Source organism: Mytilinidion resinicola (assembly GCF_010093595.1).
Source record: "Mytilinidion resinicola strain CBS 304.34 unplaced genomic scaffold BDZ99scaffold_9, whole genome shotgun sequence".
NCBI classification, from domain to species: domain Eukaryota; kingdom Fungi; phylum Ascomycota; class Dothideomycetes; order Mytilinidiales; family Mytilinidiaceae; genus Mytilinidion; species Mytilinidion resinicola.
The window spans coordinates 1,320,122-1,344,562 of record NW_022985445.1 but is presented as its reverse complement, the minus strand read 5'-3'; the positions used below and the strand labels follow the sequence as shown (position 1 = coordinate 1,344,562).

Sequence of the window (24,441 nt, the reverse complement as noted above, 5' to 3'; positions counted from 1 at the left end):
GGTGCTGTTTTGGTGAATTAAACCCCGTTATTAAACAATATTATCGCCTAAGCAACAGCCTAATTAGTGGAACAAAGTTATTACGAGCCGGAGCTAGGCTAATTCTAGGGGGGTGATATGCAGCAAAATGGGGGGTGATGAGTAGGCTTATCTATTTTCTAACACTCTAAAGCTCTTTCACGTGAGTGGCACAAGATCGTCGTCATCAGGGTCTGCAAGGGTCTGCAAGGGTCTCGATCGGTCTTCCGCCGCGTTTGTCGAAGGCGAACATGGCCCAACAAGTCCCACTCTTCACCTCCACTCACCTCACCCTCATACACACGTGTGCATTCTCTCCCTCTACGAATTCCCTTCCGGTCCTTACGGTTATCGCTCCAACGTCGCTTTCGTTTTAGTCGCGCTGTACATATCTTCCTCTTGCAGCGGCTTGCGCCCAATCACCGCTTCCGGCGAACCCACTCCCTCTCAGCAGCCGCCTCAATTAGCAGAACACCGCACGCGGACACCCCTCACGACGTATAAGTCACGCGTGCCTGGCTATCTGTCTCCAACGCCCTGCTTATATCGCGGTCATGGCGTGCTATTCTACCGCAGTCATGACCGAGTCCTACGAGGAGCCCGTTTTGCGTTCCGACCGCTCCAACCGCTCCAACTACGGCACCTTCTCTCGCGAGACTGACAAACAGCGGCGCCACTCCTCATACCATACTGATCATGCACACCCATGGACAGTCGACCCTGACGACATGCAGGTGATTGTACGTGCTCCTATGCGTCAATTGGCGTTGCGCGGTCGCTAATTGTCGTATTCAGGTCGATCGCTTCCTCGCAGAACTCGGCCGCCGGCTAGACTTCCTAGAGCCCTACGGACAGCTGAATATCGACGCTGGTATTGAACGCGCATACTCGACTCTCCTGGCTGTCCGCGAATCGTGTTCCAAAATATCCGATGGTGTCATTGACGCGGGGAGGCGGAGGGCGAATGTGCTGGTGGATACGCTGGAAGAGCGTTACAAGGAAGCGCTGACGAAGAAAGAGACGCTAGAGCAGAGAGTGCAAGAGGGCGTACGGCTAATGGAATCCTTCTTGGGAGAATTTGAGACACGAGCGTACGCCATGCGTGATGCCGGAATTGGCTCCGTTGCCAACAACTTCATTGACGAAGGCTGGAGGCGGGTCGACTCAGGGCTCGGCAAGGCGAAGGGAGTCGTAGACGAGGGCCTGACTAAAGCACGCCACGCAAGAGAGACTATTGAACATGCCGTTGAACGGGCACTAGACCGAGCAAGAGAACACGGCCTCATCAAGTACGAAGACCTCCCCGATCCGTGGCGGATAAACCCACACATCCTCAAAGGCTATCGCTTCCACGAGGGCAAGCTCGACTGCGTACGCTCCGCCCTCAGCTTACACAACGAACTCTTCAACATCTGGTCGCATGCAATCGGCCTGGTCATCATCCTCTCCATTGCATTCTACTTCTATCCCACCAGCGTGAACTTCTCCCACTCCACCAACGCCGACGTCTTTATTGCCGCCGTCTTTTTCTTCGCCGCAGCTAAATGCCTGGTCTGCTCGACCATCTGGCACACCATGAACTCCATATCTCATCAAACTCTCCTCGAGCGTTTCGCCTGTGTTGATTACACGGGCATCTCCCTCCTCGTGGCCGCATCCATCATGACGACTGAGTATACAGCTTTCTACTGCGAACCTGTCTCACGCTGGATTTACATGCTCACCACTGCCGCCTTGGGAATCGGCGGTGTCATTCTCCCCTGGCATCCCACTTTCAATCGCCAAGACATGGCATGGGCCCGCGTGCTCTTCTATGTTACCCTCGCCACGACCGGCTTCATCCCTATCTTCCAGCTCGCCCTGTCCCGCGGGCTCGGAGTCGCTCTCGCCTTCTACGCACCCGTCAGCAAGAGTATTGTCGTCTACTTGACCGGCGCAATCCTATACGCCAGCAAGATTCCCGAGTGCTGGTTCCCAGGAATGTTTGATTATGTGGGCGGTAGCCACAACATATGGCATTGTGCAGTACTGGGCGGCATTCTGTTTCATTATGCGGCTATGCAGACCCTTTTTACGCAGGCTTTCGAAAGAGCGAACGTATTTTGTTCGGCTTATTAGGGCTGGCTGCATGATTTTGGCTGACGCATTGGATGACGGGCATTGTAAGGCTGCATCGGGGGTTTTGCATGGGTGGGTTTCAATAACATAGACGCATTAGAGACTTGAATGAGTAACAGGATTGCATGCATCATTTTGGGATGGTAGGGAGTACGTACCTAAACTCGCTGGGCTCGCTCCCAAATATTTTTTTCTCTTCCGATGGGTTCTTCTTCATCTTGTGCTGCTTTTACTATAGGAGATAGTTCAGCTTCAAGATTTCCTCGTTCAAAAGTTCCTCGCATTCTCTAACCTCCTTAGATCTCCTTCCGTGTCTGGTTAATAGCTGTGTAATTGATCGGTCATTGTAGACGTCTCAAGCATACGTAAATGTACATAGCTTTGCGAGCAATCGAAAGATGATTCTGAGCATACCAGATAGCCACAAGAAAAAGGTTGGCTTAAAAGAATGCATTTCAAGACTTGCCGTCATAGTGGAGCCATGAACTATCTGCACTGCCACCATACCTTTGTACCGCCTGTGTTTTTCGCGAGGCTAAGCAGCTTGTGTGGACCTAGTTCGAGCAGGCCAAGAGATTAGATCCCTTTGTTACGTACAAATTGATAAGCGGTCCTTCCTCGAGAGATGTTGGATGTCTGGAGAACTCGTCGCTGCGAAAGGGAGGAAATGCGGGGGATCTCCACTTACACTCCAGGCCGAATTGCCCCGAACAAACGCACACTTAAAGAAATGGGCATCTGCGTCTTGTTCTCATAGTATTCATCATTACAGTGCTGCATTTTCGGCGTCTCCGCTCACCGCGCCATGCTCTCCGAAGCCCTGAACTCTCCCGAGGTCGTTTCCGGCAGGCCGACTTCGTGCTCAGCCAACAACCAGATGCGTCAATCCTTCGAGCAGTTCAGGGGCAAGCGAGGCTCCCGGCGCTAGAGACGCTTTTGACGCAGGGACAGGGGACGTCACTCGATGCCACTGCGGACTCTGGATATGCTTGGTGAAAGCTTCAACCACTCGGGGGAGCGGTACTGAAGCCCCAAGCACGTCCCAGACAAGGAAGACGAGGAAAAGGCTGAAGGCTTCTCAACTCAAACGCTGCCCAGCCACTACGTTATATTGACAGCTTTCGAGACGGCTCCAGTTCGGGCCAGATCCAAACCACCCCAAGCAATGCCCCTGTCTTCTTCAAGGACTTTTCAGGGTTCCTCGAACACATCATCAACCTCCCCACGCCGAGTGGGCCTCCAAATAGTGCTACAGCAATAGCGTTCGCTGTCCGACGATGAGTGCACCGCAGAGACACATGCGCTCAAAGCATGCAGCCACAGCCGAGCCCGACGACCGGTCAATCGAAAGTAATTAAGCGCGCCCTATGCCTCAGCCTCTTCTCCAAGCAAGTTCGGTGCATGCTTAAACGCTTTCGGGCTCGCTTGGCCATGCCCTCTGCTGTCTTTGCCGCTTTGGGCGTCGACGGGCTCAGCCGTACCCCCTGGAACCGGGCTTCGGCCACAGGAGTTGAGGCTGTGCGACTGCAGCAGCCTCACGAGGCGCCTTCTATTGGGTACTTCTGCCGCTCCTTGCATCGATAGCTCCGCTGTGCCAAGCATCGCCAACTTCTGCCGGTGTAGCGCTGGCCGTGTTCGTGTTCTGGGCGTTGCGCCGGCGCACAAAGGTTCATACATGGCGTTCCCGCATTTCTAGGGGCTGAATCGGGCGCCTGTATAAAGCTTTTGCGACGTCCGACGTCTCCCGGTAGGTTCATTCGTATCGTACAGTACATATACGTTTCCCAGTCTCTATACCTAGTTGTCTTCGTCCTCTATTCTGTTCCATAATATACTCCTCCTTCGTTGAAATCCCGATACCCAATCCCACCATGACTGCCTCCCACGTGGTGGACTCTCCCAAATGGACGATCATTGTCCGAGGCCTCCAGGTCGTCTTAGCTGTTGCGATCTTGGGCATGTCGGCATATGGAATCTACTGGGTTGCGTTCGGAGCGTTTATCCTGTCTCTTATCACTGTAAGAGCTCTACAAACGTCTCTCAATGCGCATTAACTGAATACCGTCTTGATAGAGTCTGGGAACATTCATCATCGTAGGATACTCGGTCGCTACGTCGAGAATCGCATCCCTCCACTCTGCCTACAACTACTGGGCCGTCCTCGCGCTCGACATCCTCGCCGCTATCTTCTGGCTCGCCTCCATGGCCGATCTCGCAGCCACTAGGACATCCTTCAAGTACCCGACCACGATAAACGGATGCGTGAACTACGGCTACGGCGGAATCTGCTACCGGAAGCGCGACCTCGAAAAGCGCGCTGTGGCTACATATGGCTATCTCGACATGATGAGCGCTTGCGCTGGTCTCTCCGCCTTGAACATGTCAGTCTTCCCCACATAATCTCCCTTCCACGCACGCACACAAACCTGACAAACCCACCCAGGCTCCTCTTCATCCTCACCCTCGCCATCCACGCCATCGGCCTCAAGAAGCACCGCGCAGCCGGCGCGCCCATGTCGCCGCACGCCGTCGAGAAGGGCGAGTCGCACGTCATGAACGGCGTGACCTACAACCCTGTCACCAACCAACAGCTGCAGCAACTGGCTCCCCAGCAGGAGCAGGAATACGCGCCAAACTACCAGCAGCAGCAATATCAGCAATACGCGGCGCCGCAACAACAACAGTTCCAGCAGCAGACGGCCTACCAAAGCCCCGCGTCCGCGTACCCGCATCCATCGCAGTCCCCGCCCCCACAGCAGCAGTATGGCTACCAGACCCAAGCCCACGAAGCCCCGTACCAGCCCTCGCCGATCCCCTCGCCGGCGCCGCAGCCCGCCCAGATGATGCAGACAGGGTATCAGGCGCCGCCGCAGGGGTTCTCGGAGGTGAGTGCTGAGCAAGGGCGGCACTGAACCTCATTGTAGTTCTGGTAGCAGGAGAGAAAAGACCGCTGGTAATGATTCTGGAATTTTATGTATATACCTCATGTGTTGGGTGCATTGGTGTTGACTAAGGGCGGAGTTTGTGTAGGTCTACTGGGAGGGTACTCTTTTTTGGGAGAGATTCGGATCGGATCTGGGAAAGGGGCTGGCTGGTTCGCATTGATCTCGTTAGTTGTCTTGCCTTTCTGCGGACCTTGGCGTTCGGAAAGAAAGTGAGTAATATACCCTATCGTATCTCTAATCTTTTCGTCTTGGAACTTGGATCCTGCTCTAGTCCGTTTACCGACTCTAGAGGGGCTTTTTCTTTCGACTAAAGCCGTGATCATGTTCGAAAAGAGAGGAGGGGTGAGTGTCGTACGCTGTGGAACCTGCCACAAGTTGCGCATGGAGAAATTTGCTGGGTTTGATCCCCTTCCACCCCACCACCACCCATTGCATAGTGCCTTTGACGGTTGTTGAGTCACCGCCCGCCTCTCTCCACTATCTGGGTTCTATCTACGTCGTGCTGGTCCCCCTCCTCCCACCGCCACCACTCCATCTCCAGCCAGAGCTTTCAAGGTTTACACTCAAGCCACCGCAACCACGATATCTGCAAAACACTTCAAGTCGCCCAGCCGCGCCAACACCAGCGCACGTCTGCTTCGAAAAAGAATCCCATGAGCTGCGCGTTTATATGCCAAGAGGGGTGGGGCACGTGGGACGACACATGCTGAGCGAGTTGGCACTCGGGAGGCAGGGAGGTCGATGGCTTAAGGGGGACCCGGGGACTAGGGCCCGCTGAAATGCCAGGGGAGGACACTAGGTAGAACACGGGAAGGGGGAGGAAGAAGCAAGAAGGTGGTCGGGTTTATGGGCACTGCGCCTTGTTCTTCTCCCTTTTCTCTAAGAAAGGAAAAACAACGACTCTCCCGGGAAATTGAGAAAGCAAGCTACAGTACTAGCGCAGCAGCGTTCGCGCGTCCTGGATCAAATCCCGTGCTCGCCAGACACCTCCCCCGCAAATCCTGCCTGCCCAGCGAATGGCGTATCCACGAAAGGCGGAGGTCTGGGATGTTTTCTTTCTGACGCTGGGCGGGGTTGGTTGGCGGCGCTGTTGTGAGGGAAGTTTTTTCGGATCTCAACGAGGCCTGGAAGACGCTGGAAAGTACTTGGTGTTCCATTTGTTGGGTCTGCGGCGGTGAGGCGGGATTAGGGAGGGTGTGGGGAATGGGATTCTTCTTTGAATGTTGAAAGAAGAGCGGCGGGTTTAGATCTAGAGCGCTAGATGGACGACGCTGTGAGGTGAGTGTTCGATTGAGATTGGCGATTCGTTCGACGTCAGCTTGTAGGTATTAAGACGATGGTCCCATCACACGAAGATGGAGAGAGGCCGTGTGGATGAAGCGTTATGGGCCAAGAGTGTGAGTGAGAGACAGGCGCGAGGGGTAGCTGGAGGCCTCGAGCTTCGGAACAGAAAGCTTTCTAACAGTCACGTGCTAACAGTTTCATGCTAGCCATTTGAAATCAAACAAGTCAAGAAAAATGCAGTCCGTGAATATCATGAATTGATTAAGAGAGGGGTATTAGGTATCTATCGCTTCGTCCGTGACAATCCCGTCCACGCTGATAAGCCGCCCGTCCGGCCCCCATCAAGCCTGTCTGAGAATGCAAGTGGCAGAGAAGCCAAGAAAAGGAAAAGGGTATAGAGAGTCAATCGAAAGGAGGTGCAGCGAGTAGCAAATTGCCGGTCGTCGATTGTCAAGCAGAAGGTCGAAGTCGTAGCCATAATCGTTGTCGCTGTCGCCGGCGTGAAGAAAGTGCATGAATGATCGGACCGTGAAGTCGTTGGTCGTTCTCGTAGTCGGCAGCAGCGTCGGGGTTCTTTAGATGGCGATGACCGTGTGATGCTCTTGAGCTTCTTGTCAACAACGCTGCTAGCTCAAAGCGCCCACGCACCAGTGTCTAGCTCGGACTAGACCCTACTGGTGTGATGGGACGTTTTCATCCTGTTTCTCCTGCCGCCCGCCTTGCCGCAGGTGAGGCACGAGATGATGATGTCGAAGAGGGCGACGATGCCGTTGACGATGGCCATGATGACGGCGCCGATGGCTCGCACAATTGTCATGATGACATTGCCGATCGTGCCGAGGATAGTTTGGAACTGTGTTCTTTGTTAGCTTTTATCGGGGTAACGTGCAAGATGCAATTGCGGAGAGGACATACGCAAGAGACGACGGCACCCATTTTTGCGGTTGTTGGTTGTTTAGTGAAGTAGGAAGAGTAGTTGTGGTAGTGGTATGCGGTGAAGTTGAATTGGTTCGATGCAGGTTCTTTGATGAAGCTGTGTCGAAAGTTTGTGCTGTGTACGAGGCAGGCCTGCCGGCCCACGCATTCTTTATAAACAAACGGCGCGCCACCACTTCCGCTCACCAAAACGTCATCGCTCCTCCCTCACCTCCACTCCTCCTGCCTTATCACCCGATCTTCACTAGAAAACCCATACACAGATCCGAGCTCTTGGTTCGCCTGGCACCGCGGAAAAAACCTGCTGACACGCCCCACGTCACTTAACCTCACCTCGCGTGTGCCCAGAGCGGCAGCGATCGGCGCGCTACCTCCGCATCCGGCAGAAAAGGCGTTGGTCGTGCAGGCATCATCCTGCGCGCTGCCGTCATGCGCCACATGCCGCTCGCCGATCGCTGCCGCTGACAGCGCCAACTGTGGCTGGAGCATCGCGAGATCGAACCTGGACCCTTGGAGCCCATGGAACGCACTGCCGGATGGAGCGCCGAAAAGCTTTTACTGGTGGACTGACCGGAACTGGCCCCAAAAAGGATGCCGTTTTCGGAGTTGGCCCGCAAGTCTGGCTGCCACACCTCCCAGGGATCGCCTCGGTTTTCGCGCAACCGGGTAAGTTTGCGTAATGACGTCGGTGTGGCTTCATTCCTTCCCCGGAGTTTTGTGGGCACATTGGGGGCTGGGCTGGGTGACACGAGTCGTGGCTAGGCCGTCATCAGGTTTTCGAAATGGCATTATTCCCAGCCATCGGATTTTGATAATGCCCCAATGCACTGCGGAAAGTGGAACCGGTCTCGACGGAACCGGCGGTTAGCAGTCATATGCACAATCAATGCAATCCATCTGTTCGTTGCTCATTGGGTAGCTGGTAATTGGTGTTTCATTCCTATATCTAGCCTCCAGCTTGCAGTACCCAACCTGCCTCAATTCGATCCATTCCAAGCTGCTATCCACCATTACATCCTATATCAACCTAAAGATATCCTGTTCCCAATGCTCGTTCATCCTCCAGAAGTTGTTGACATGCCCCCCAATCCAAACGCCGATTGATACCCCTGATAGGGCCATATGCGTCTAATGCATGAAAAAAGGGAAAGAGTGATCCCATGAGAGAATGGGAATGTCCATCGAACTCATCCTCCACTGTACAGCTATCCCTCCTTAATGCAGTCGATCTGATGCTGTTTACCAAAAGGCTTTTGAATCCAACTCCGCAAAACTCCAAAATTAGTGTTACCCAAACCATCAATGATTGTGCAATGCGAAGGTGTAATGATACTAGCTCTCTGTACCCCGATCCGCCAACTGCGGCTTTCGTGACTCGGTCGTGACTCGGTCGTGACTTCGTAATTGCGTCATAATCCTCTCTAGGTCGAGAACCATTTATTCTGGATGAGCTTGCGACGGCAAACCAGGAACCTCATTCTCGCTGATCAATGTCTTTAGCGGTGGACGATACGGAGACGCAGGTGTCGAAGTCGGCGCCCGGCTTCTCGGTCTACCCATCGGGCTAATGACATCGTTGTCTTCTGGGCTCGAAAGAGGACTGCCTCGTGCGATGCTTTCACGGCTGTTGGCAAAGCGTGCGTACGACCCGATATTTCCACTAGCGCGGCGAGAAGACTCGCCTTCGGGCACCAGTGGAGCAGTCGAGTTGGCAGTACGCCTTCGTTCGTTGTGCCAGTCGTTGAAGTCGCGAGAACTCCAGCTGGCGCGATGAACACGCGCTCCGTAGGGAAGACTTGTGAAAGAAGCATGGCTTCGAACACTGCCGGCCCGGCTGGTTCGAGTAAGTGGTGGGACCTCGGCACCTTCTTCTATCCTGCCCATGGTAGCCAGCGAGATGTACGACTCATTCGGATCCCCGCCTATTTCTGCGAGGAAATCCTTGTCTTCATCTTCAATTTTTGGAACCCTCTTGATGGATTTGACACTGAAGTAGGGACCCTTTGGTTCTTCCGGAATAGGCGTTGGTGGTCGTGGAGGTGGTGGTACATCTAACACTGTCCGATCGAGGTGCTTGAAGTATCTTTCTCGCAGCGGCATCCACTTCTTCGGCTTGATTTCTTCGCGATTCCGCGTGACCGAGAAATAGCTAGAAATTGCACCAATCACAATAGCGACTAAGAGGATGATCGTGAGAATCGCTTGAATGACAATAATGACAATGCCGATGGCAGTTGTCGGGATTCGAGCGAGGTTGAATCGAATGTCGAAAGCCGCAGAAAGCGCAACCGTGGCGACTTTGCTGAAGCCCAAGGCATAAACCACGATTGCGTTCAGGCGTTGTCCTTCGAAGGGTCGCAGGAGAATTATGGCAACAAAAGCGATGAATTCGACCACAAGAAGGCCAAAGACTTGAGTCATCGGGTGTCCAGAGGCTCCAGCGTAGAAACAAGCTCGGACAAACTCGTATACCAACCAGACAGCGAAGAACCACCAACGAGTTCGGCGGAAGCGGGAGGCAAGCCATCCGAACTTCTTGGTGTATGCCTCGTCATCGTGGATTGAGTCCGTAGCCTCTCCGGTAGACGGTGATACCTTGTACCAAGGAATTGATCCAGCATAGACCTTTTCCTCGTCGTTGAGATGCTCACTGGCCCTGGTGAATCGATACCACGGGATGATTTTCAGCACTTTACTTCTCTCCACGTTGATTCGGTCTGGCTCGGACTGGTATTTCCCGAACTTGATCCGGTAAAAGCAGGCATACCCAGCGACACCGAACATGCCCACAAACATGATGATAAACACGATAGCTGCGACTCCAATGACACCACCGGATCCCGCATAGGTGAACTGGAAGAGGGTCAAGAAGATCATCATGAAAAATCCGATGAATAGGGTCCTCAGGACAGCGAAAGCTGTGTAGCCTAGCCAGTGCGCTCTGAAGAATGATAAGCGGTCTTTCTTGATCAGTTTGATCATGCTCAGGCCTTCGAGTATCCACTTGAAACCAGCAACGGAAGCAGCAACGATGGCAATGAGAATGAGGAACCAGAGGAATCCAGTCATGAAGGCATTCGATGCAGGGATGCTCTCTTCTCCAAGAGTTCCAGCAAATCCAGAAAAGTTTCCAGGAAGAGGTAGGCCAGGCTTCACAGGATTGCCATAATAGTTGAATCCGTCGGAACTATTGGCCAGCTCCCTCTTTGATAGCGACTCTTCCAAGTATCGAGCGACGAGGTTGAACTTGCTACGACGCATGAGACCAGGTATATTCAAAGGCCCCTTGTGAGTAGGAGTCATGCGTTTGTAGATTTGGTGGATATCATATCCACCTCCTAGGTCCTCGTTCAGTACACCACTCCCAGCAGCACCGACATGACTTGTGTTGCCCCTGTTGGATCCGATGAACCTGTTGATAGAATTCTGCATTGACTCAGTGTAGATCATGCCTCCGGTCCAGGCATAGTTGCTCCAAAAGGCGACCAGGACGCTTGGCCAGTTCATGGACAGAGCTCCAGTGAAGAAGATATGGTGGAAGACGGCGAATACAACCAGGACGGACATAGAGTGAGCGTAGTGCTTCCGCATCACGGGGATATTGTCTCCATAGGCGGCTGTAGCAAACGACGCGATGATTGCAATGATAGTGAATATCCCGAGAACTGAGCCCACGGATTCAGGCTGGGCGAAAGTAGCTCCATTCGTAACGACAGCAGAGAAGCAGCCGATTTCAGTTTGCGTAGAGTTGGCGAAGAGGCGTAGGATGGCCTCTCCTTCGAAGTCTGGGATCGTGAGTGCAATAGCTGGGGGATGTTAGACGGTTACAGCTCCACAGGGCAGAAAGGCTTACCTGGAATACCAGCAACATCACTCTGAGAGACAGGGATAATGCCGCCTGCTTCAATTGTGGTGCCAGCTTCCATGGGGCATAGACTGCACACATTAGTCAATACACACGTGAAGTGCTAGAGTGAAAATTCGTACCTCTCGATGTTGGCATTGCAGGGGTTGAAGGTAAGATCAAATCGAGATTCGCCATATGCGAACACACCAATGTACACTGTATGCAATCAGCCTGTGGTTCTGCAATCTGGGAGAGGAGCATCCGTACTCATGATAGATTCGTTCTTCAGAGCCGTGTTTCCTTCCAGATGGAACAGCACCGTCATGTTATCCTTGTAGTACGCAGCATCGAAGCGGGTGACATTGATATTGCTGCTGCCCAAGCAATCTCCAAAGTTGCCGGTGTAGAGTGAGGGCTTGCGATTGTCCTTGAGGTATATGGTGTTGCCACTGGCATCCACGGCCTGGACATATTGGTCGTCCGAAGCAAGAGAAATCTGGAACAAAGAAAGAAGCGCGACCAGAAGCAAGAACGCCGCCCGCGAGGATACCGAAAATGCCATTAGGACTATGTTGTGACCCCCAACCAGGGCGTCGGGCGGGGAGATTTATGTGTAGGGGCCGGGGTGGCCGGGAGGGGTGCGGCGTCTGTTCGCGGTATGGTGAGAGCGGTCTTCCAGCCTCCGAATTTATGTGCCAAGACGGCCAACGAAATGGCTGGGCACAGCACTGGCTCAGCGAAAGGCGAGATACTCTCGTGAAGTTCTGTAGAGGCAAGTGAGGGGCTGGTGGTGTCAATTGAGCGAGGGTCGTGGTGACGATATCGATGATTCGTAGTCGCGGAGGACGAAGGGGACGGGTCCTGGGCGGTCGCAGCTCTCGGAGCTCCTAGGGACGAGATGCAGCGGTCGATTCCAACATGGCCAGCGATCGAGGGATTGCGGGAGAGCGTCAGGGCTGAGGTGATGGAGTTGGAGGGTGAATGGCAGCAGCAGCGAGCGTGGTGGTTGCACCCGATTGTTCTCTGGGATTGTCCGGCGGAAGCCACGGACAGCTCGCAACTTCCCTGCTCAGCGACGCGCTAGCCCCGTCCCGTCCGAGCCAGCACCAAGAGAACAGCTCGAGCGACGGCGCGATTGGCCACGCGGCGCAAGAGATCAATTCAGATTGCGTGGCGGCCGGGGCTCAAGACACGGCTCGTATGTTTATTTAACGGACCACCAGCTTACTCCGCACAGCAGCTCCTTCGGGTGCGTTGTCGCGCGCTGGAGCTGCTGACAGCGACTGTTTCCTCCTGATGCTTCAGGGCTGCACGGGAAATGGTGATAGCCTTGGCAGGAAGCCAAGGGACTAGCCCAGCGTCATCGAGCATGTGCCCCCATCCAGAAACCCACCGGCCCAGATCAAACACCTTGCGGCCCATCGCACTGGAGTCGGTGAAGCGCTGGCCGTGAATAGTCCCCCTCCACCACACCACTGGACTGGCCATGGCACTCCTTCCACCGTCTACCAATCCGCAAGAACCGGGGGGATTCACAGACGCTCGCAGTCTGACATTACGCGTCCCGCAAAGCTCGGCCGTGCGACCCTCCTCGAGCCGCCCTGCGTGTCGAAACGCAGCCCACGAGCACCACCTCCTACGTCGCACAAACGCGCCGGAAGCGGGCTGCAGTTTCGGCTGCATTGAGTCAGATCGCCGCTAGCCAATTGCTCTCCCCAGACGCGCGTTTCATCAGCAACGTCTATTTTCTCCGCCTTCCGGCCAGCGCTCCGACGCTTCACATCCACGGTTCATGGCCTCAAACAAGAGCCACTTCGAGGGCGAGCCGAGAGCCCAGCACCCAGCTAACCATGCATCATCGCTCGTCTAGCCGCCTCCACAGCTCGTGATCCCGGGAGAGGCGCTTCTGCATGCAGCTTGCAGATCGCGTGCCAGCCACCACATTCCTTCATGGTCCCTTGGTCCCACGATTCGTCCCGTGGAATGCCCAACGTCCAGCCCAGGTGCCAGGTAAGAGAACTCTAGAAATAGCTTGGTCCACTTGCAAGATGTGTTTGTGTTGCGAAATAGGCCGACATCGTACCTAACTATTCACAAGACGATTGCGCATGTGTAGATCCTTGGGTGTGTAGGTGGTACACACGCTATTGGATTGACATCACTTCCAAAATTAGGGTGCGACCCTGCTCCTTTTCTCACTACCTTTCACAGCGTACAGCAAATGAACCGGCTTTGTTGCCCAACAAGATAGGGTTAGTCCGTATTCTTATGTGTGTTAAGACGGACCGTCGTCACTATGCACGTGACGTGCAAAGGGGATGTACTATGTACGTAGGCATCGAGAAAAATAGGGGCTATGTCCCATGAAAGAGGCAAAACTTGGTTTTCCACTTGATCTCTGATACGTCTGTTTGTGATCGCCGCCCCCCCTTTATACCTTCAACATACAAAGGTTGTAAAGACGACAAAAGTGTAATTATTTAGTCCTTTTCCCCCAGACTGCGCCCTAAGACCTATTAGCATAACCCGCTTGCTCCCTCAGCCGTTACCATCGCCGGCGCCTAGGAATCCAAAAGCACCATCGCCAGCTTCAAAGCGTCGACCATCCATCCGTATCTGTCCTGTCGTTGCAAAGCCACAACCCTAAGCACGAGAACGCCAGCGCGAAAAACATAGTCAAGAACCACGCACCTGCCTTGTCCGAAGTCGTAATCGGGCCCGTATTGGCATTAATCTTCTTCTCGTCTGAGTTCCCCTCTCCAGCATCCGGATTCCCCTTGCTTGTCCCGCCATCATCCGTGCTCACTGGTGGTGGCGTCGAGTCCAACTCGATTAGCAGCCCGCTGATGACGCTCAGCGCACTCATCTGTTCCCCAGGACCGTTTGTGGCATCGAATTTAGGAGCAAACCAATATTGGCTACATGTTGAGCCCGTCGGCTCACCCGAGCACTGCGCCGCGGCGGCTTGGGCGGTCGTGCGGAGCTTAGGCAGAATGAGGTCGCGCGTGTCGGGCACGAGCTGAGTCGTCACAGCGAGCCAACGGGTGGAGTAGGCTTTGAAGGAACGCTGGTCGTTGTTGCAGGGTAGGTTCTTCGGGTCTATGATGTTCATGACCTCGCAGTCATATTCTGACATGATTGTACCGTTGCCGAATTTAGGATCCGTGGGGAAGAAATGGGCGAGGGTGACATTGAGAAGACCGTGGACGCGGTCGTGCCAGATGGGATCGCCTGTCTGGATCGTTGTTAGTAGGTGATGGGAGATATGAGGGAAGAGGGCTTGGTATGACGGTTACGGCGTACATGGTTATACATCTGATGCAAGTTAGTTCATGGAATGGCAAACCCCAACATTGGCAGACTACTCACATATGCAGACCCAGCCAGCATCACGCCATTATTATAGGACCACTCATGATGATCCGCGTCCTTGCACTGTTTGCTGATATCGGATCCGTCATAGGCATGATAATCAACATATATCCCCGTGGTTCCAAGCCAATCGTACACCTTGTTAGCCCAATCAACGTAGTTCTGGTTCTTCGTGAAGCGCGCCAGGCGGGCAGACATCAGGAACAGACCCCCGTTCGATATCAGATTCTTGTACGTCCATCCCTGGTTGAAGTTGTAGATCTGCCAGCGCAGCCCCCCGCCGCAGTTGTCCGTATCCCATCGGTTGCTTGTCTGCTCATTGAAAACTGCTTGAGCCAATGCTAGCCATTGCGGTTGCGGTTCCGGCGGATCGGGGAATTTCAGCTCAGCCGCTGTCAAGGCTGCAAACGCCCAGAACGCTTGATCATCGTTGCCCTAGATGAGTGAGTTGAGAGTGCCTTTAGAGCCTCAAGCTGGTGCGACGCCCTACCTCTGACTTAGTCTGATTTGGCGGCATGTAGTCCAAATTCGGCCCAACCTGCGCAAGCATTGCGTCGGCGATGAGTTCGTTGTAGTCAGTATCTCCAGTGTAGTACGCATACTCGATAAGCTATTGCCCTTATCAACACAGGCTCTCGGCATGCTGTAAGGCTTTGGCGAAGCTGTACGCACCGTTCCCCACATCCCACCCGCTTCCCACCAGTAGTATGGGTTAGGTAAGATACCAACTATCTGTCCACGCTCCGTGCCATGGTACCACCTCGTAAGCAACTCGTCGGCTACTGTTTTCGCTGCCTGTTTGATGCTTCCTGCGAAGGGTGAGTGAATAAACTTTGCTTTCCGCAGTGTCGGAAGTTCGTCCTTACCTGGATCATGGACATCCAAATCAAGGCCGAGTACAGCCCCATAGAGAAGCAGAATAGAAAGTGATAGGAAGATGTTCTTTGGCGAGAAAAAGCGAAACATTATGGAGCGTTGAACGAGCGTGGGTGCCGAATGGCGAACAGTGGAGGTGAGGTCGAAGCTGGTGACAGTGGGAATAAGGTCGGTCGCGTTGCACGTGGTCAAACGAAGAGAACCTTGGAACGCTCTGAGGTAGGAGCCGGGCCACGTACCTCACCTCCCGGCGGTGGGTGGGTACGACCATGCAAAACTGATTCCAGATCAATTCAACATTGACTAGCGTGCTTCATATTTTGATGAATTCCTCGACGGGAAAACCTGGAGTGGCACGTCCCAAAATAACGTCAATTCTAAAACAAAATTGCGGGCCTCTTTACTATAGTTTACTAAAACAGAGTTTTGTGATACTGAGCACTTTCATTTATAGGCTGGTAGAGACGGCATTCGCTTACCTTGAATATATTATCCGCTTACCTTCCCAAACGGTCCCGCACTCAGCCTCGAAGGATCAAGATCCCGCGAGATCGCATTCACAAAATGCCACTATTGATAATGGTCCCGCAGTCAACAAAATCCGCTTCGTTATTGCACTAAAACAGCCCTAGCTACTAGAAGACCTACCGGGCGATCACCTGGATCTAACATGATAGCTTTAGCCTAGAGTCATGCATTCCACCACCCTTTGACTCTCATCTTTAAACCGGCAAGCCATACCTACACTCACACGTACTTGTGGAAGAAGTCCAGCGTAGTCTGGTAACCACGTTCGTATTGCGACTTAACCTTTGGATCCTCAAGGTTGGAGCTATAGATCCACAAACGTTAGCAGATGGACATCAAGTGGCTATGAGACATCCACTCACCGAGCCGCCATGAATCCGTGGATTTGATCCGGGAACCACTCGACTAGATGGGGCACCTTGAGCCCCTTCTCCCACTTCTCAACGTCCTCCTTGCTCTCGTCCCCACTAGGCAGCATAGCATACGGAATCGTAATCCCAGGCGCGTCATCCGCCGCAACCATAGCCGGATGCGCCGCCACCGCAGCCTTGAACGGCGTACTCTCCAACGAGGAGAGATTCACGATCTGTATCACCCATTAGCCCGATCCTTTCCCCATTCTCCTACAAACCCAACTCACCTTCCCACCCCAGCAAAACCCCAAAATGCCCCAACTCTGAATCCCCTTCCCGCTCAGCTCCTCCACTACTTTCTGGACTCTAGGCAGCGTCTTCGGTGGCGCGGCTTTGGTGCTGAAGAAGTCACCTAGCAGCTTTCCTTTCTCCTCATTGTCCGGAGGATACCAGCTGATGTCGGCGGGCTCGCCATCGAAGAAGTCGGGGATGAATACTTGGTAGGGGTGCTCGTTGTCGCTGTGGGCGAGGATGTCGGCGCCCTGTAGGGTCTGTGGAAAGAAGCCAAAGATGTCGTAGATGATGAGGATGGCGCGTTTGGCCGTGGACGGGCCAGTGGCATCTACGGGCAAGAAATCAGTTTTATGTAGTAGAAAGGTGGGATAAAAGGGTAGAGCTGTAAGAGGAGTGGATTGAAGGCGTTGTGTATTGCTTTCAGGGCTGTATTGGGTGATATGACGTTGGATTGGGGGACTGGGGGATGTACATGTTTTCATGCCATCGACGGTGATGTATTTGCCCTTCGGCTCGTATCCCTTGGACACGATGGCGGGTAGGGAGCAGCCTGGGGTTGAATTGATTAGTATTTATCTTCGAGCTCATGATACCATCTCGCGGTGTACTGACAAGCTTTGGATTGGGTAGATTCTGTGGACATGGTCGCTACTCTCCGTGAATAGAGATATGGTTTTCTGGAATTGAGATAGATTGATCTCGTAGAGATTGGAAATGGGAGTCTTCGAGTGAGGTGCTTGGAGAAGCAATTCATGGTCTTGACGTGATGGACTGTTCGGACTTAGCATCTCGCCCCACTACGGCCGGTAAAGTCACGAGAATGGCGGGGCGCGTCAAGATTACGTCATACATCTTCAAACAATAAGATCCACTCACTGCATGTTGATAGTGATCGGTCCCCAAAACTTGCTGGAGGTTTTCCGTAGGAAGGCACAAAGGTAACTGAAGATTCTCTACGATCGCTCGGCGGAAATCTGAGAAAAATGGGGCTCAACACATGTTAAATCGAATCGCTCTAGGATATAATAATACATATTCCTATCGTAGCCTCATTTGCGTCTATCTTTCTTTGGGTCGATCGTACAGTTAGATCACAGTCATTTCAAGCATCCAAACATCAACCTTCCGTGTTCCCAAGAACTTAGGAAATTCCTGCCTTTAAACCACTTCGATGTAGCGACGGACCTCCCTATAACACATTAGTGCTCAACACGTGTAAGAAGGGGGTCATCAAACTTACCAATCCGTGACAGCTTCATCGAAAAGCCTGATCTCGTGCTCCCTCGTCCCTCCATAATGATCCACAAACTCATCCCCAAACACTTCTCGTGCTACACTCTCCGGCCTCATGAAGGTTTCTGTGGCTTCTTTCAGCGACTTCGCCAATCGTACACCCCTGTCCTGGACACCTCCAACCTCCTCTCCTTTCCCGAGAGGGGGCACAGAGATCTCCAACTTCTTCTCGATGCCTCTCCAGCCAAGCGCGAGAATGGCAGCGAGTACAAAGTGCGGGTTAGTATCGGCTCCAGGGACTCTGACCTCAAACCTAGTTGCTTTCGGGCTAGACGTAGGCGGGCTGATAAGCCTAATAGAGGCAGCACGATGTTCCAAACCCCATGAGACTGTCACTGGCGCCCAGAAGTTCTCCACCAGCCGCTTGTAGGAGTTGATATTTGGTGCAAGAATTGGCATGATATCAGCCAAGCCATCAATGAGTCCTGCGAGGAAGTGCCGTCCCATATCCGATAGATATCGGAGGTCTTGCCACTTGTTTTCAGTATCTTCTTTCTCGCGGAAGAAGAGGTTCTTGCCCTCCTTATCTACGATGGAGACGTGCATGTGACCTGAGTTCCCTGGGAGTCCGGCGCGAGGTTTTGCCATGAAGCATGGTGTTATGCCATGTTTGCTACCTATTGACTTGACCACCAACCTAGATGCGGTCAGCAATTTCAGCACTGTTGAAGTTATGTTGTACTCACTTGAAGAGCGACGCCTTATCGGCCATTTGTGTAATTTCACCAAATTCGAGGGCCTAGTCTTGGGTCAGTTCTCGACCATCCAACTACCAATGCATGACTTACGGCCTCAAACACACCCGGCCCGCTCTCCGTATGCCATCCTTCAATGCCACACCTAAACTTCTTGCAGGTATCAAATATGCTATAGAAGTAGTCTTGGTTATGCACAGGCCTCGTTATGCTGTATCCAAACATGCCCTCGGTGAGCGATGGGAGCGAATTGACAGGATTATCTCGGAGGAAGGTAGCGGTAGAGGAGGAATTTCGCTCGGTGGCCCCAGGGTTCTCAGGGGCCCTGAATTGGAAGAATTCGTATTCAGCTGAGTAGAGGAGGCACGATTAGCTCCTCGAAACGCAATCGCAATCAGCCAGCACAAGACTCCGAGCGATTTGACGCAGGAGCTCCGCCCGTACACTGCAGCTCACCTCCAGCCATAGCACCCAGGCCCTTATCAGCCAACTTGTCCACGGTGCGCTTCAAGATAGAACGCGGACACGCACTCAGCGATGTGTGGGTATCGGGGTCGAAGAAGCTGACGAGGAAGAAGGGGACGTTGTTCTCCCACGGTATCCTGCGGAACGAGGTGAGGTCTGGCACGGCGATGATGTCTCTGTATCCATTCTCCTTGTTGCTGATCCCAAGCTCCTTGAAGTAGGTCTGGTCGTGCATGTCCCAGCCGAAGACGACGGAGCAGAATCCGAAGCCGTCCTTGACAATGGACAGGAACTTCTTCTTCGCCATTAGCTTCCCGCGCAGTATGCCATCGACGTCGACGCCGGCCACCTTGACAGCGGTGTCATCCTTTAGAAGCTCGGGGAGGGTCTCAATGGCGACGTCGGGGGTTTCGTCGGCCATGGTGGGGGTCTGGGCGATAGTTCTACGAAGGAATTGAGGTGGTGAAGGGTGCTGGAGGAGGGCGAAGAAGATCACACGAGGTCGGATTAAGGGCAACTAGAGCTCAAGGGGCGGGATAAGGCAGGCTTCTGGGCATGGAAGCCACCGACGGCACGCAGCTGGCGGGGTGGAGCTGGCGATGCACGCTGGAGAGCTTCAGCGAATGGGGGCGGGATAAGGGCCGGGGGCGGGATAAGGGCGTGGGGTGGGCAGCAGCGCGGAGTCTATCCCGTTGTTTGCCCTCTCCATCGGAGCTATGGCTCGGCGCGTTACTGTGCTACATAAACGGCGACGTCCTCCCTTGCGCCCATATCCCGCTCTGAGCAGTGTCCTTCTGCTGGCTCACGACGGGGGTCCGTGATAGAGCACGTCGCATCTTCTTCGCCCAGCGATCACGATGCATGACAGCATGCCCCACGGGTCGCGCCCCTCAGCGGGCTCAGAAGTCCACCAAGCAGCACACATCTCGTCAGGCACTGCAGGCGGCCATTGGAGTGCGGTGGGAAGCCACCGGAAGGAACTGCCTGTGCCATCGCAGGGTGGGCCAGTCACCATGGCAAAATTGTGGCTCTTATCTAACAGCAATCAATCGCGCACTCCAGTGGCCGAAATCGGGCCCTTTCACCGACTCTGCCCGTAGCATCACTTCTCTTTTCTTTGACGCTGCCCTCTCCTCTGCTGCTTCTCCTTCACCAATCTTTCATTGTCTCCTCGCGATAACAGCTCCGTAAGTACTCTTTGTTCACTGCTTCAAACTTCGCGTTGCCGTGCTGCAGTGGTCGTGGGTGGCGGCCTCGTCATATGACTGTCTCTTCGGCGTGTGTCATAATTTCATTTCGCTGGAACCACAAAACTTTGCGTCTTTTCGTCTCTTCTGTGCATATCGTCTGATTCGAGTTCATTTGCAGAGCAACGAGTCCACTTTACACGTCTTCCACCTTCTGCTACTGTCAATATTCGACATGGGCAGTGAAGTCTTCGCTCGTGGCCGGCTTGGCGGCAAAAACTGCATCGTCACCGGAGCAGCTGGGTAGGCATTTCACTACTATCATTTGGCTGGGAACGTTTTGGATAGCATCACCTGAAATTTTTGGGCCGTTTTCTCCAAGTTTCGCTCTATCTGACCCGTTTTGCTTTTCTGAGCCAACGTCACTTCTCGCAAAATCAACGATTTGTGGTTCAGTTTTGGTCGTTGATTCCTCCAGCATGTTACACGTCTTTGTCTATGTCTATCTCTCTAGAGAGTGTGGAGGGAGCTTTACTTTATGTCGCATAACTTTTTGGTTCTCTCAGCTTCTATAAATTCATATGACTAACCACATAACAGCGGTATCGGCCTGGAGACATGCATTCTCTTCGCCCGCGAAGGCGCCCGCGTCCTCATGGCGGACATTTCCCAGTCCGCACTCGACAGATCCTCTGCCCGGCTGCGTGAGCTTGTTCCACAGGCCGAGAAGATCGACACCATCATCTGTGACGTGTCCAAGGAGGCCCAGGTCGAAGCCATGGTAGCCCGCGTGGACTCCTGGGGTGGCGTCGACGTTATGTACAACAACGCCGGAATTATGCATGCCGACGACGCGGATGCCATCGACACGCCCGACGGGATCTGGGACCTCACCCAGGCCATCAACGTCAAGGGCGTGTGGTACGGCAGCAAGCACGCCATTCTCAGCTTGCGAAAGTTCAACAAGAAGAAGGGCAGCATCATCAACACTGCATCTGTTGTTGCGCTCGTCGGTAGTGCTACTCCGCAGCTAGCATACACAGCTAGCAAAGGAGCTGTGTTGGCTTTGACCCGAGAGTTGGCTATCTGCCATGCCCGTGAAGGCTTTCGCTTCAATGCGCTCTGCCCAGCACCACTGAAGTGAGTGTCCCCTTAGCTTCCATCCCTACGACATTGAATCTGACCCTCCCAGCACTCCCCTCCTCCAAGACTGGCTCGGCGACGACGAAGCCAAGCGCGCGCGCCGCACAGTTCACTTCCCAACCGGCCGCTTCGGCGAAGCCATTGAGCAAGCCCAGGCCGTTCTCTTTCTTGCCAGCGACGAGAGCAGCTTCGTCAACGGCACCGACTTCGTCGTCGACGGAGGCATGACCCGATGCTACATCACCCCTGAAGGCGCTCCGACCGAGCCTCCTCCGAACAACGCCCACTAAGCCGCGATCGTCGCTCATCAGTCACTTTCCGACTGCGGCTTTCACTGTCTTCGGACGAGGTCTCAACGAGATACTAATTTGAACCGGTTTGGCGTCATGGCTGCGAACGAACGAACAAACGGACGGATCCGATACGAAACGGTTACCTTCACTAGACCGAGTCTTTTCCTAGTCACATGACTTAGAAGCAGTCCAGGCTAGACTCTTTGCTTTATTCACGAGATGCACTGCACTGCAATTGCTTGCTTGCTCCATGGCGATTCTGGAGTTCATGGTTATGTGTAATATAGATATCTAATTCTCCATCTGCAACGACCTCCCAACGCAGCCATGCCTCATGCAACCGTCCAACGCATCATACGATCCACCACTACCATCGCATCCTCATATCCCAAGAATGCCCCTCAACCCCCTGACTTTCATCCTCAGATCTCCATACCCCAGCTTCACAACTCCACTCGCCATCTCCCACGCCCTCTGTTCTGCTCCCTTAAAAGGGAGCTCCAACGGCGGCGGGATCGCCGTCTTCACCAAAGCGGGCCACCGATCCCGACATATCGCCTTCGTGCTACACACACTCCGCAACCCCTCTTCCCCCGCAAACCGCCCATACCCGCTCCCCTTCACCCCGCCAAACGGCAGCTGCACCGCGTAGTAGACGCCAAAATCGTTCACACTCACCATGCCCGCCTGCACCTCGCGCGCCACGCGATCCAGATCGCTCGTGCTCTTCCCGAACACAGAAGCTCCGAGCCCGTACTCGGTCCCGTTCGCAATCGCAATCGCATCCGTCACTGAATTCGCGCGCATGAGCAGGAACACCGGCGCGAACAGCTCCGTCCGCGCGATCCGCATCGAGGGCGTCACGTCGACTAGCAGCGTAGGCGTAAAGTAGTGCCCGCGCGGATACTCCGGGTGCGTATACCGCGACCCGCCAGCGAGCAGCCTCGCGCCGCTCGCCACCGCGTCTTGGATCAGTTCCTCTAGCCGGCCGAAACCCGCCTCGGAGATCGAGGCGCCGACGTCGACGAGGGTGTCGAGGCCAGCATCGAGGGCGGAGCCGGGGCGGAGCGCGCGGATTAGGGGCGTGAGGTGGTCGACGAGCTTGGCGTAGACGCGGGGGAGCGCGACGACGCGCTCGATGCCGATGCAGTTCTGGCCCGCGGACTGGAAGGCGCCGCGCAGGAGGATGCTGGCGACGCGGCGGAAGTCGGAGTCTGGGACGTCGTCGAGGATGATGGCGGCGTCTTTGCCGCCGAGCTCGACGCAGAGGGGGGTTAGGCTTCTCGCGGCGGAGGCGCAGACGGCGTGGGCAACGGGGCGCGAGCCGATGAAGGTGAGGTGGGCGATGCCGGGGTGGGAGGTTAGGTGGTCGGCGACGGAGGGCCAGCAGGAGATGGATTGGATGAGGGCGGGGGAGTGGCCGCAGGCGTGGAGGGCGGCCTTGGCGATTGAGGTGAAGTAGGTGCTGGACCAGGCGGTGGCTTCGGAGCCTTTCACGATGATGCCATTGCCGGCGAAGATGGAGGAGATTATGGGGCCGATTAGGTTGTGGAACTGTGGTTAAGCTATTAGTGAGGTCCGTGTTTTCTGATTTTGGGTGGGAAGAGAAATGGTGAGACCATACCGGATAGCTAGGAGATAGTTAGATTACTTCAGAGGGTATATTGATGGTATTCGAGCTTACTTCCAGCTGACGCAAGCTGCCACAACGCCTAATGGCTCCCACGTGACTTCATTGACCTTGTACTTCATCAAGAAGTTGGTCGGCCGTCGTTCAGGCTTCAACGCGTTCTCCCCATGATCAATAGTCCATTTCAGCTTTTCCGCGGTGATGAGAATTTCGCCAAAGCTGGCATCGATCCTAGTCTTTCCGGAATCCAGGCAAGCGACATGTGCAATGGTGTTTTGATTCTCTAGTACGAACCTATATCACACGTCTAGACATTATTCCCCGTGTTGGCCACGGAACGGCACCTCTGAGCAACGCACTTGAGCATAGTCTTGAGGACCCTCCTCCGCTGCGAGAATGTAGTCTTGGCCCATTCGATATGGGCCTCTCTGGCTTGCGCAATGGCGCCGTCGATGTCGGTAGGTGTGGAGGGTATAACCTGTCCTAAGGAGGCGCCCGTAGCAGGGCAGTAGCACTGAATTGCAGACGAGTTGGGAACCTAGGGTAATCAGTATCACAGGTAGATTTATAGGTAAGGTAAGGTACCTTCAAGGAGGGGTTCTCAAGGATTTCTCCCTTCCATTGCGGACTACACTCCTCCGGGGGAGAGACCTGGTAAGGAACGGGCACTTCTAGATCGGTGCGAACGAAATATAATACGAGAAGCAGCGCAGAGATACTGACTATGCCGGCGACATACAGCTCTAGGCCTTGCAATTGATCCATGGCCACCAGGCGCATATAGGACGGCGGATAGAGGTGAGGTTTATTTCGGTAGCACGACAGGTTGTTCCTGAGTTTGGTGTGTTTGCACGGACCCGCTTTTTCAGAGAGCTTGTCTTGTGCCTCCTGGCCTCCACAAAATGTGTCTGGTCTACCACTGTTTGGGGTGCTTCAGTACAATACTGAAATCCCGTATAGAATGTACACGAACTCTATCGAGAAATCTGCAAGCTCGATGTGGCCCCTCAAATGGTGCCATTTAAAGTTCTGATCGTTGTCACCCAAGCGCGGGCGAGTCAGAGATCCCGGAGGAATTCACTCCTTCGCGCCCATCCCATCACACAAAAGGCCTGTTGACATGCTCTCCCTAGACTTGTCCTGCTTTAGCCCTCTCGTCCTAAC

General features: G+C 54.1%; 10 protein-coding genes across 10 annotated transcripts; 3 read left to right on the top strand and 7 right to left on the bottom strand.

Moving 5' to 3' along the window:
* Positions 1 to 317: 317 nt before the first annotated feature.
* Positions 318 to 2,329, top strand: BDZ99DRAFT_462909 (IZH family channel protein). The gene is made up of 2 exons (XM_033719956.1): positions 318 to 758; positions 814 to 2,329. The coding sequence occupies exons 1-2, from the start codon at positions 573 to 575 to the stop codon at positions 2,134 to 2,136; spliced, it is 1,509 nt and encodes a 502-aa protein (XP_033577293.1). The 5' UTR covers positions 318 to 572; the 3' UTR covers positions 2,137 to 2,329.
* Positions 2,330 to 3,861: 1,532 nt separating this feature from the next.
* BDZ99DRAFT_563235 (uncharacterized protein) lies at positions 3,862 to 4,536 on the top strand (the record flags this gene model as incomplete). Its single annotated transcript, XM_033727362.1, has 2 exons — positions 3,862 to 4,154; positions 4,210 to 4,536. The coding sequence occupies exons 1-2, from the start codon at positions 4,008 to 4,010 to the stop codon at positions 4,534 to 4,536; spliced, it is 474 nt and encodes a 157-aa protein (XP_033577292.1). The 5' UTR covers positions 3,862 to 4,007.
* A 539-nt stretch (positions 4,537 to 5,075) lies between these two features.
* BDZ99DRAFT_309474 (uncharacterized protein) lies at positions 5,076 to 5,735 on the bottom strand. Its single transcript, XM_033714252.1, has one exon. It carries the CDS (start codon positions 5,462 to 5,464, stop codon positions 5,120 to 5,122), a length of 345 nt encoding a protein of 114 aa, XP_033577291.1. The 5' UTR covers positions 5,465 to 5,735; the 3' UTR covers positions 5,076 to 5,119.
* Positions 5,736 to 6,642: 907 nt separating this feature from the next.
* BDZ99DRAFT_462906 (uncharacterized protein) lies at positions 6,643 to 7,314 on the bottom strand. The gene is made up of 2 exons (XM_033719955.1): positions 7,281 to 7,314; positions 6,643 to 7,218 (listed from the first exon to the last, which is right to left on the bottom strand). Exons 1-2 carry the CDS (start codon positions 7,299 to 7,301, stop codon positions 7,030 to 7,032), a joined length of 210 nt encoding a protein of 69 aa, XP_033577290.1. The 5' UTR covers positions 7,302 to 7,314; the 3' UTR covers positions 6,643 to 7,029.
* Positions 7,315 to 8,305: 991 nt separating this feature from the next.
* On the bottom strand, positions 8,306 to 11,710 carry BDZ99DRAFT_570913 (TRP-domain-containing protein; the record flags this gene model as incomplete). The annotated part of the gene is made up of 4 exons (XM_033728045.1): positions 8,306 to 11,107; positions 11,155 to 11,237; positions 11,289 to 11,364; positions 11,416 to 11,710. 4 exons carry the CDS (start codon positions 11,708 to 11,710, stop codon positions 8,739 to 8,741), a joined length of 2,823 nt encoding a protein of 940 aa, XP_033577289.1. The 3' UTR covers positions 8,306 to 8,738.
* A 2,028-nt stretch (positions 11,711 to 13,738) lies between these two features.
* On the bottom strand, positions 13,739 to 15,486 carry BDZ99DRAFT_387757 (mannan endo-1,6-alpha-mannosidase; the record flags this gene model as incomplete). Its single annotated transcript, XM_033715538.1, has 6 exons — positions 13,739 to 14,383; positions 14,452 to 14,463; positions 14,518 to 14,955; positions 15,011 to 15,130; positions 15,193 to 15,329; positions 15,387 to 15,486. The coding sequence occupies 6 exons, from the start codon at positions 15,484 to 15,486 to the stop codon at positions 13,739 to 13,741; spliced, it is 1,452 nt and encodes a 483-aa protein (XP_033577288.1).
* A 493-nt stretch (positions 15,487 to 15,979) lies between these two features.
* Positions 15,980 to 17,346, bottom strand: BDZ99DRAFT_462904 (dienelactone hydrolase family protein-like protein). The gene is made up of 5 exons (XM_033719954.1): positions 17,184 to 17,346; positions 17,044 to 17,121; positions 16,565 to 16,899; positions 16,287 to 16,510; positions 15,980 to 16,228 (listed from the first exon to the last, which is right to left on the bottom strand). The coding sequence occupies exons 1-5, from the start codon at positions 17,212 to 17,214 to the stop codon at positions 16,144 to 16,146; spliced, it is 753 nt and encodes a 250-aa protein (XP_033577287.1). The 5' UTR covers positions 17,215 to 17,346; the 3' UTR covers positions 15,980 to 16,143.
* A 301-nt stretch (positions 17,347 to 17,647) lies between these two features.
* On the bottom strand, positions 17,648 to 19,547 carry BDZ99DRAFT_462903 (glutamine synthetase/guanido kinase). The gene is made up of 5 exons (XM_033719953.1): positions 19,016 to 19,547; positions 18,653 to 18,909; positions 18,551 to 18,603; positions 17,812 to 18,501; positions 17,648 to 17,760 (listed from the first exon to the last, which is right to left on the bottom strand). The coding sequence occupies exons 1-5, from the start codon at positions 19,443 to 19,445 to the stop codon at positions 17,730 to 17,732; spliced, it is 1,461 nt and encodes a 486-aa protein (XP_033577286.1). The 5' UTR covers positions 19,446 to 19,547; the 3' UTR covers positions 17,648 to 17,729.
* Positions 19,548 to 20,166: 619 nt separating this feature from the next.
* On the top strand, positions 20,167 to 22,095 carry BDZ99DRAFT_462901 (NAD(P)-binding protein). The gene is made up of 4 exons (XM_033719952.1): positions 20,167 to 20,211; positions 20,393 to 20,514; positions 20,812 to 21,351; positions 21,404 to 22,095. The coding sequence occupies exons 2-4, from the start codon at positions 20,447 to 20,449 to the stop codon at positions 21,642 to 21,644; spliced, it is 849 nt and encodes a 282-aa protein (XP_033577285.1). The 5' UTR covers positions 20,167 to 20,211; positions 20,393 to 20,446; the 3' UTR covers positions 21,645 to 22,095.
* BDZ99DRAFT_570908 (aldehyde dehydrogenase) lies at positions 22,029 to 24,042 on the bottom strand (the record flags this gene model as incomplete). The annotated part of the gene is made up of 5 exons (XM_033728044.1): positions 22,029 to 23,201; positions 23,272 to 23,278; positions 23,332 to 23,571; positions 23,622 to 23,815; positions 23,863 to 24,042. The coding sequence occupies 5 exons, from the start codon at positions 24,040 to 24,042 to the stop codon at positions 22,029 to 22,031; spliced, it is 1,794 nt and encodes a 597-aa protein (XP_033577284.1).
* Between the last annotated feature and the right edge of the window lie 399 nt (positions 24,043 to 24,441).

Bases quoted from the DNA above. Each gene is read 5' to 3' on its own strand.
- BDZ99DRAFT_462903 (XM_033719953.1), bottom strand. From the start codon at position 19,445: ATGGCCGACGAAACCCCCGACGTCGCCATTGAGACCCTCCCCGAGCTT. The intron at 18,910-19,015 runs GTGAGCTGCAGT...TCCTCTACTCAG, and splicing joins CCTGGGTGCTATGGCTGGAG to CTGAATACGAATTCTTCCAA. The intron at 18,502-18,550 runs GTGAGTACAACA...GACCGCATCTAG, and splicing joins GATAAGGCGTCGCTCTTCAA to GTTGGTGGTCAAGTCAATAG.
- BDZ99DRAFT_462904 (XM_033719954.1), bottom strand. From the start codon at position 17,214: ATGTCCACAGAATCTACCCAATCCAAAGCTT. The intron at 17,122-17,183 runs GTCAGTACACCG...ATTCAACCCCAG, and splicing joins ATCTACCCAATCCAAAGCTT to GCTGCTCCCTACCCGCCATC. The intron at 16,511-16,564 runs GTGAGTTGGGTT...TGGGTGATACAG, and splicing joins GGTTTTGCTGGGGTGGGAAG to ATCGTGAATCTCTCCTCGTT.
- BDZ99DRAFT_462906 (XM_033719955.1), bottom strand. From the start codon at position 7,301: ATGGGTGCCGTCGTCTCTTGC. The intron at 7,219-7,280 runs GTATGTCCTCTC...CAAAGAACACAG, and splicing joins TGGGTGCCGTCGTCTCTTGC to TTCCAAACTATCCTCGGCAC.
- BDZ99DRAFT_462909 (XM_033719956.1), top strand. From the start codon at position 573: ATGGCGTGCTATTCTACCGCAGTCATGACCGAGTCCTACGAGGAGCCC. The intron at 759-813 runs GTACGTGCTCCT...TGTCGTATTCAG, and splicing joins CTGACGACATGCAGGTGATT to GTCGATCGCTTCCTCGCAGA.
- BDZ99DRAFT_462901 (XM_033719952.1), top strand. From the start codon at position 20,447: ATGGGCAGTGAAGTCTTCGCTCGTGGCCGGCTTGGCGGCAAAAACTGC. The intron at 20,515-20,811 runs GTAGGCATTTCA...ACCACATAACAG, and splicing joins ATCGTCACCGGAGCAGCTGG to CGGTATCGGCCTGGAGACAT. The intron at 21,352-21,403 runs GTGAGTGTCCCC...TGACCCTCCCAG, and splicing joins CTCTGCCCAGCACCACTGAA to CACTCCCCTCCTCCAAGACT.
- BDZ99DRAFT_309474 (XM_033714252.1), bottom strand. From the start codon at position 5,464: ATGCGCAACTTGTGGCAGGTTCCACAGCGTACGACACTCACCCCTCCT.